The sequence below is a fragment of the Myotis davidii genome, unplaced genomic scaffold (genome assembly GCF_000327345.1).
Source record: "Myotis davidii unplaced genomic scaffold, ASM32734v1 scaffold69, whole genome shotgun sequence".
NCBI lineage: Eukaryota > Metazoa > Chordata > Mammalia > Chiroptera > Vespertilionidae > Myotis > Myotis davidii.
In genome coordinates, this window is record NW_006300363.1 from 2291004 (window position 1) to 2300964 (window position 9961).

At 42.0% G+C, this 9961-nt stretch overlaps 1 protein-coding gene across 4 annotated transcripts in view; it reads left to right on the forward strand.

Moving 5' to 3' along the window:
• PITPNC1 (phosphatidylinositol transfer protein, cytoplasmic 1) overlaps positions 1-6251 on the forward strand; it is a 262521-nt gene extending 256270 nt beyond the window's left edge. For all 4 annotated transcript variants that reach the window (XM_006776677.2, XM_006776678.2, XM_006776676.2 and 1 more), the window contains one exon: positions 1604-6251. In XM_006776677.2, the coding sequence (XP_006776740.1) occupies positions 1604-1920 (317 nt within the window). In that variant the 3' untranslated portion in view covers positions 1921-6251. The remainder of the gene's footprint in view (positions 1-1603) is intronic.
• The last annotated feature ends 3710 nt before the right edge of the window (positions 6252-9961 follow it).

The window sequence follows — 9961 nt, forward strand, 5'->3', positions numbered from 1 at the left end:
ACATTTTCCTGAGAATCTCAATTTTATTTTGCAGTACCGCTTTTAAAAAGACATAATCTCTTTTCTTAGCTTAATAGTCTTAGTGGTCTTTTTTAAGTGGTAGGTTTACAGGTATGATTTTTCTTGTTCTCTTCTGAGTTTTATATTATATCATCACAACCATAATTTTTTATTTCCTTTGTAAACAAAACATCCCTTTCAGAAAATTTAGTAATTGTTTCCAGGAAATCTGCTTAAGGATTTTGTTTTTTGAAAAATATTTCTGCTGTAACCAGTTTGGCTCAGTGGATAGAGCGTCAGCCTGCGGACTGAAGGGTCCCAGGTTCGATTCCGGTCAAGGGCATGTACCTACCTTGGTTGTGGGCACGTCCCCAGTGGGAGGTGTGTAGGAGGCAGCTGATCGATGTTTCTCTCTCATCGATGTTTCTAACTCTCTATCCCTCTCCCTTCCTCTCTGTAAAAAAATCAATAAAAATACATTTAAATATATATATGAAAAATATTTCTGATTTGCTCATGTGTTATTATGTGACACATATATCAGGATAGGGCAAATGTAGGTTTACAGTTATTCATACAGAAAACAATACAAAAATGAATAAATAATACAAGAATAAACTCTGTTTCATGTACTCACAACTGTAAACCTACCTTTGCCACACACTGTATGCAATTTTGGGGCCATTGATTGTTTTAGTTACCTTCTTTTTATAGAAAAGATGGCCAGGTCTGATAATAGTCATACCCACAACACACACACACACACTCACTGCTCCGGTCTGATTCTTTACTCCTGATGTTTTCTTTTATATATATATATATATACACTAGAAGCCCAGTGCACAAAATTCGTGCACTTGAGGGGGTCCCTCAGTCCGGCCTGCACCCTCTTGCAGTCCTGGAGCCAGCCCTCTGGGGATGTCCGACTAAGCTGTCTGTCAGACATCCTTAGCGCGGTCACGGAGGCGGAAGAGGCTCCCACCGCGGCCACTCTGCTCGCCAACCATGAACCAGGCTTCTGGCTGAGTAGCACTCCCCCTGTGGGAGTAAGCATCTGCCCACTGGTGGTCAGTGTGCATCATAGTGACCGTTCAGTTGATTTGCATATTAGCCTTTTGTTATATAGGATAGGTATTGATTTCAGAGAGGAAGAGAGAGAGAAACATCAATGATGAGAGAGAATCATTGATCAGCTGCCTCCTGCACACCCCCTACTGGAGACGGAGCTCACAACCCAGGCATGTGCCCTGACCAGGAATCAAACCATGACCTCCTGTTTCATAGGTCAACGCTCAACCACTGAGCCACACCAGCTGGGCACTCCTGATGTTTTCTAATTCAGAATACATAAGACACTCACTGAAGAGTGCTTGGGAAGTCTAGAGATGGGTATTCTAAAAGGAATATTATTTCAGAGTTTTGCCTCTTTAAAAAGGAAAATTCAGGGTTAACATTTTAGCGATAATTTGGGTTTATAATCAGGAGAGGCCCCTTTTTCATAGGGTTCCATACGTCCTTTAAAAACAGGCGTAGAGATGAATCCATTTGCATGTCTTCTAAATAACTGCTCGTTTTTCTTTCTATCTTTTTCTTTTCTTTGAAGACATGACAATGGATGAAGTCCGAGAATTTGAACGAGCCACTCAGGAAGCCACCAACCAGAAAATTGGCGTTTTCCCACCTGTGATTTCTATCTCGAGCATTCCCCTGCTGCCTTCTTCAGTCCGCAGTGCCCCTTCCAGCGCGCCGTCCACACCTCTGTCCTCAGACGCACCTGAGTTTCTGTCTGTGCCCAAAGATCGGCCCCGGAAAAAGTCTGCCCCAGAAACTCTCACGCTTCCAGACCCTGAGAAAAATGCCACCCTGAATTTACCTGGCGTACCCTCTTCAGACAGGCCATGCCGGCCCAAATCAGAATAACTTCATATGAATATTTCATGGGGTTTTATATTTTCATTGTTAGGGTTGGTTTTCTCGTTTTGTTTTGTTTTTTAAGAATCTTCTAATATAGAAAAAGACTGCTTTGTCACTCAAAACATGTTCCTTCGATCTGAGTGTGCATGTGGTTAAGTAATTTCACCTATAATATGAGTCCCCAAGTATGCCACACAGCATCATATTAGATGCAACATGTAAGACATGCAAAAGACAGAAGGCGTCTTCTGTAGCCACAGCTGGAAGCCTGGGAGGAAGCCTTGTTAATGGGCGTTTGCTGCTGTTGGTATGGGCTTCAAGGGTAAATGAATGAAAACTTTGCACCACTGTGGTACAAGGTGTGATAAAACAGTGAAGTCAGTTTCCTCTGGTTAAACCTGAAATTCTCAAAACTACTCTCAGGCGGAACATACCTAATTGTTAAATTTTGAACTGCTCATCGCCAATACTTGAATACCAGTAGTTACTAAAATTCCTATTTTGGTTAGTCTGACTCAGGATTTGGGGCCTAATTAACACTTTAAATTTTTTGAAAATTTTAATTATCAACCCACAGAGGCTCCATGTGCAATTAATGATAACTTATTTATACCTTTCACAGAATTTAATAAAGATTCCACTTGCTTCTGTCTTTTAATAACTTTTCCCCTATGTGCCCTCAGAAATCTTGAGAATTACATGGGTGAATGTGACCTTAACTTGACAGATTTTGGAAGGGTTGAGTTAGGAACCAAGAAGTCCAGGTGAGACAAACATCTTTTTTCTCTACAGGTACCAACAAACCCTAACTTGTGAGCTTCTATCATCCATGAAGATTCTCAGAATTTGCAGTTAATTAAGCATAATTTATTGACTACTTACTCACTCAAAAAGTTCAAGGGTGGAGTAAGCTAACTGGACTTTCACTCTGTTGGAATATCTGGTTCGGGAAACCCTAAAAAAGGGGATTGTTTTTCATCTCCCTCCTGGTTTTACTTTATTTTTTATTTTTTTCTCTTCCCCGCCCCCTCCCCACTCCCCTGGTTTTATTTTTAATAACATCCAGACTTCCTGGACCCGATGGCCCGTCACGGGACCTTAGAAAAGACGGTCATTCTCTTGCTCCTTACTTGAAATCCAAATATTGGGATGTCCCAGAAGTTGAGTAAATACTGTCAAGTGGGAGGAGAGAATGAGCAGAATTGTTGACTCCTATTTGTAAAGCAAAAAGGAGGAGAAATACATGTCCTTCCGTCTAGCTTTCTTTTCTGAAAGTATTGCTAATGCAAGATTAGATTCAAGGTTGACGGGAGGCAAGCTCATTCACCAAAGTGGCAGAAAGAGAACTCCCCTTTGATGTGAAAAGGAAAAACCTGCCACCTTCGCACCTCACTGCCTTTAAACGCAGAAGGAAGGGCAAGCGGTATCTATATTCACTTTTGTCCTCCAGGAGAGGAAGAGAGCAAAGTAACTGGGCAACTCCAAGCCCCCAGCTCGCCTTCCTCGCCGTAACCTCCAGCCTCAGGAAAGGGACCTTCCCACACAGATTCCAAAGGAAACACACAGACCAGGGAGCAGAGCCTCCTCCTCTCCCCTGGCCTCAGCCAGCGGACCCGGCCTGCTTCTCTCTCTAAGTGCTCCGCACTCTGCATTGTGTCTTTCAAGCTGACAAACTCCCAGGTGCAGGCGCTGGCCCCTGAGCCCAGCACCAAGTAAGCATAAGTCATACGTCAGACTGTCAAGATCATTTCTTTATCTACAGGTTGATATTTAGCTCGAAAAAAAATTTTAAAACCCAGAACTCAAGGGAAACCACTTACAAATAGCTTAGGTCAACATGCATCTCTTCCCTAAGAGCGAGATAGCATTGTAGTAAGACATCTTTGCATGGTATGGTAGCATGATTTTTTGCTTGTGGGAAAACTTAATCTTTTACCGAACCGCTTGGACTTTCCGACGGCTCCCTCTCCACACAGCAGTCCTTAAGGATTATGTTTGGCTTCAGAAAGCAAAATTCTATTTTCACAAGGCAGCGATCGTGTGTGTGTGTGTGTTTGCTTACCATTTATTTACGAGCTGAAACCAGCTTTGTCACAAGTGGGGGTGGGGTCATTTTCTAATGGAACCGATCTGTTTTGTGCAGGTTGTTAACACATCTGATGCCTAGTTTTCCCATTCATACCATTGCTGTCCGTAAAGTAGCTTCTGCTAGCAAGGTCAACCATCCTATCTGCTTTAGAAAGGTAATTTCTCATTTCCTCCTGTGAGTTTTCTTTCTCTCATAGCCAGTACAATACCACGGACATCAATTACAAACTGCTAAAGATAGTGTGCGTTTTAGCCATCAAAAGTGTGTGCACTTAAAATACATTCAGTTTTCTGTCTCCATGTGGTTTGTGTGCATTTAAGAAAAGGGCAGGGGGGTGCATATATTCCTTCAGCTGCTTTGAATATTGAATCCCATCATTGTGAGCATACGTGACTTCACCATTTTATCTGCCTTGATTTCCAAGTGTCATTTTACATTCTCCATACATGCCTTTGTTTGTTGTGGGATACAAGCCTGCAATGAATGTGTACATAGAACCTTAATAATTCCTATAAGGATGGAAATGCAATGGCTGCATGATGGAAACTTAGAAGAAGGAAAAAAGCAGAAACTTGAATTAAGCATGTGTGGGGGTGGGGGGAATAGAATCTTTAACTCAGTGCCTCTGTCTGCAATGTGGAAACCTTCAACTTCGTTCACCAAAATTGTATTATACCTGTATGTACATATATAGAAATATAGCATAGCGAATCAAACCCCACCACTTTGAAGTCTCTGGTAGCCAAATTAAAGTAATCCACAGAATAGCACATGTGCAGCACACCATCTTCATCTCTGGTGTTGGTGAAAACCATGACAATGGCTGTACATTTCATTACTTCGGGTGCATTTCAAATACCAGGCGCCCCTGTGCTTTTCGTGGGCTGTGTGTGGCGCAGCATTTGTAGCTTTGACTGCTTTCCCAGGATCAGAGGGTCTTGGTGTTTTTCCCGCGTGCACTTTGTCAGAAGTTAGCTCTGAAGACCATTTCATGTTTCTACTTTTGGGCTATGGTAAAACAAAGCTAAGGAAGCCATGAAATTTTTCACTCACCATCGTTATAACAGGCACAATATGTGTTCGCTGGTGAACTAATTTACAAACCCTTCTTTTACGATTTTGCATCTGTGTGGGAAGAATGGTTTTCATGTATTTGGAGGTTTGTAGTAGCCATGTTTTGGGTGTGAGAATAAATCTCTAAGCGCAGTCGCGGTTGTACAATGCAGGCACAAAAACCCAAGACCCCACAAGTAATTACAGGGTTTTCATTCAAGGCACTGTAATACTGGCCGAGAGAATAGATCCTGACACTTCTCCAGAAATCATTTTCCTGTGAAAATTGCAAGGCTAATGTATTTATGTACATTTTTAAATTCTACTTTCCTTGGTAGCTCTCCAGGGCTCAGAGACAGCAAAGTCACTGTCTGGTTTAGGTCAGTAGGAATTTTACTTTTCAGAAGGGCCAGAGTATAATTCAGATGTAATATGTAATTAGATAATCCAATAGACAGGAATTGTCTAAATAGTTTTAGTCCCTTTCTGATCATCTGACTCAGTAGGCCAGGTAACAATCTGCCATCTTGAGCCCTAATTCTTGAAATTAAAAAAATATATATGCGTTGTGTGGCTGTAACCGGTCAAACAACTCGTTCTTGCTGAGACTGAAATGTCACGCAATCGCACAGCCTTGGCAGGCGGAGGCAACACCGGGTTCTTGTGTGTTCTACCTGCGGAACGATCTGTTTGCATTTGAAATGTAAATGTTTAAGCTCTTTAGGAGTTAGTGCAATAAGAGGATGTGAGTGTGGAGACCTTTTCAGATGTGATTCATGGTAATTCTGTTGTTAAGTTAATGCTATGGGATGTTGTGGCCTAAAAGGGAAAGCATGTCTATTGAATTGCAAGTCCCCCTTCAGTTCCTATGTGTCACCAAGAAGAGGCTCTTTGAGTTGCTGTTATGCCTACGCCACTTCTGTGTCGCTTCAAGTGTCATTTTTTAGTGTTTACATTTCAAGCTGGGATCTTGATTCGTTCAATGGGTCGATATACCACTGCCACTGCTGAAGGACCAAGGTTTGGAGTGCACAGTGTTACAGTCTACAAGCAAAGCAAACAAAAGGTGACCCTCACACATGCCATCCTTCTGTGTCATTTTATGGCTGTTCTGTGTTTTCCCCCCAGTTATTTATTATTGTTAATAACTTCCTTTTCTTACCTTCTATTGTAAATAAAGTACAAAGCAATCTTCTTTCCAAGTGTGGCTTCCTCTCTCCACTGGTCTCAAGGGATTGCTGGCAATTGTGAGTTTGTGGGTTGATGGGAAAGAAGTGATCAAGGAAGAAGAAACAAGCCAAAGGCTGGTGCTTAGACCCAGGTCTAGGGGATTTGTGTGCAAGGAAGCCTGGCCTGCTAATAGCCGTGTGGTGCCTTCAGGGAAAGCCTGGGTGCCAGCTCTAACTATCCAGCCAAAAAATACCCAAGGAGAGTCTGTAACCCAGTGGGACACACACATAGACTCATCCACCCATCTAACAGGTGTTTGGTTCCCCTTATCAAAGGTGAGACCACAGTGTGAGCGGTAACCAAGAAAAATCATCCTGAAGGAATCCGTAGGTACACCACCCGAGTGGAACACCAGATTCTCTCCTCGTGTATGTATGTATGTATATTTATGCATGTGTGTGTGTGTGTAACTGCATGTGGTTCAGCGGTTCTCAACCTGTGGGTCGCCTAAGACCATCCTGCATAGCAGATATTTACATTACGATTCATAACAGTAGCAACATTACAGTTATGAAGTAGCAACGAAAATAATTTTATGGTTGGGTCACAACATGAGGAACTGTATTGAAAGGGCCAGAAGGTTGAGAACCACTGATGTGGTTGATCCAGGCAAAATCTGCTTTCAAGTTTATTAGATTGACTTTCTCTGCTTAATTATGAGCCCTCTAATATGCCATACTCCCATAAATTCTTCCTTTTCTATAGCATGCAATCTAGTAGGATATCCCATTCCAGTCCAAACATTTAACTACTTCTCCTACTCCTGAGAAAATTAGAAACGGCTTTGTACTTTGCCTTAATGCTCTTGCTCTGGTCCCAGCATTGAGGTCTCTAGCTCCTAGACAGGGGAAGAAACTGGACTTCTCTGATTTATTTAGATGTTCAGTGCCTTCTCTAGTTTGCTAAGCTGCAGAACTATTCATTGTTCATTGGTTACTTCCAGAAACAAAAGCATAAGGAACCGCGTTTAATTGAATAAACAAACATCAATTTGGAGTCATTTTGTTTTCATGCTCTCAGTGATAGCAGACATTGAATGATGCATCTTTACTTGAGGATTTCCTGAAAACCACCTGTACCTGCAAAGTTTTATTTTGTTTCGTTTTGGTTTAACCAAGAGAGAATCCAGGTAAAAACTCGCTGTTATTTTAGGATCAGTGACTCCTGATTGTAACAGGATCTTGGTAAGGACAGAGCTGAGTCTTGCCTACGTCTTTCATTTCCTTCTTGGAAAGAATGTGATGATAGATTGCATATGCCATCCAAAAAAAGGAAGGGTAGCAGCCTGTGCGTCATCCTCTCTGACCATGAGCCACGTGAGAGCCACTCCGGAAGAAGAGAAAATTCTCCTCAAGGAGAATGAGTGATCCTAGCAAACCAGGACATGGTATTAAATTTGCCCTCCAGTTAGTTTGGAATCTGACTGCAGTCTACTAATTTGTTCTTGGTATTATGTGTCCGTGTTAACTTTTTATTTTGACATAAAGATGGATTCACAGAAAGTTACAAAGACATGTACGCGGATGTCCTGCCACCCTTCAGCCAGCCTCCCCGAGTGATAACAGCTTGTACAGCTATCATACAGCATCACAACCACAGAGCACGTCAACCTGGTGAAATCTGAATAAGCTTAAAGTGTACAATTCACAATGTTGTCCAATCATCCCCGCTACCCATTTCCAGAGCTTCTTCATCGTTCCAAACAGAAACTGTCCCCACTAAACAGTAACTGTATCCTTCCTCCCCTGAGGCCCTGATAGCCTCAATTCTGCTTTCTGTCTCTACGAATCTGCCTATTCTGGACACTGTATATTCCTATTCTGGAATCATACAATATTTGTCTTTTTGTGTCTGGCCTATATCACTTTGCATAATGTTTTCAACATTCATGTTACAGCATGCATCAGACATTTTAAAGGCTTATTTTATGGGGGAGGGTATATCTGATAAGCCCGATAAACACAGTTGCTCTCCTGTGTTACGTGAGAAAACTATAATGCTGTGTACTGTTGGGCAAATCACTTCATCTTTCTGAGCCTTCATTTCTTCAAGTATAACCACACCAGCCATAACAGGTAGCATGTAGCCCTGGCCGGTGTGGCTCAGTTGGTTGGGCTTCATCCCATGCACCTGGTTCCATTCCAGGTCAAGGGCACATGCCAGGGTCGCAGGCTCAATCTTCTGGTGGCGGGAGGAGGGAGGCGGTTGGTGTTGCACTCTCACATCAATGTTTCCCTTCCTCTCTAAAAATCAGCAAATGATTCTTTAAACAAACAGGTGGCATATATTCTATCTCAGTGACAAGCATGTAAAAATAGGATTGCCACTTGGTGATGAAAGCTGAGGCTGAGGAGCCATGAGAGAAAGAGAGGTTACAGACACTCGGAAACCAAAGCTCCGTGAGACAGGATGGCCATTCCCTAGACATGATGCTCCTTTTATTTTGAGTTTATTTTGAGTGAGTCTTTTCCTTTCAACCACAGGAGGTCACTAAAAACAGTTGGGAAGTAGGTTAAAATGTCCTTTCTAGAAACAAATTTGCCAAAGGAAACAAATAAAAGAAATGCAAATTTTTAGATCCTTCCTAGGATTCCAGCGAATATTAATAACATCCCAAGGAGAAAGAACAACGTTTCAAGAAAAGAGCTGGACAGATGAAGTCAGACCAGCAAAACTTGCTTTATTTTCATGCATGCAAATTGTCAAATAATTAGGTTTTTCTCCTGTAGAGCTTGGATGGTTTAAAAAAAAAAAGTTAATTCAGAATACCTGGTGGATCGATAGTGTGTTATATTAGGTTCTTTTTTAAAATATATTTTTATTGATTTCAGAGAGGAAGGGAGAAGGAGAGGGAAAGGGAGAGGAGAGGGAGAAGGAAAGGGAGAGGAAAAAGAAGGGGGAGAGGGTGAGAGAGGAGGAGGGAGAGGGGGGATGGGGAGAGGGAGAGAGAAATATCAACGATGAGAGAGAGTCATTGATCAGCTGCCTCCTGCACAATCCCTACTGGGGATTGCAACCAGGCATGTACCCTGACCTGGAATCAAACTGTGATCTCCTGGTTCATAGGTTGACGCTCAACCAGTGAGCCACACTGGCCAGGCTATATTAGATTCTTTTGAGCAAAATATCCTGTCATTGTCAGAATATAAAAATGTCAAAAACTTCTCTTTTTTCTGATATGCTTGGTCTGATTTACATCTAAATGAAAAAAAACAAACAAAAAACTTTTTAGTATAAGACACCTTCCCCAACCTGATGAATGGTTTTTGAGACAGATCTGAAATGTACACAAAAGTTTCACTAGAAAGGCCAACATTTTGCAAAGCCCTTGTGGGTAGGGTTGCCAGATTTAGCAAATAAAAGCATAGGATGCCAGGTTGAATTTAATTCCAGATAAGCAATGGATAATTGCATGGGATATACTTGCACTAAAGAATTACGTTATCTGAAATTCAAATTGGACTGGGCATTCTGTATTTTATTTTGAAACCCTACTTGTGGATCAGGTAAGGATTTGATCTTGTTCACCCTGAGAACAAGTTACTAAAAGGCTGTGAGCAAGGAGTGGCACAATCAGATTAGAATTCTGATCAGCTCGTACTGGCTACACGTTGGAAGGGAGCAAAGCAGAGAAGCAGGGAGACAAGGAAGCAATTACAGGGTCTAAGTAAGAGG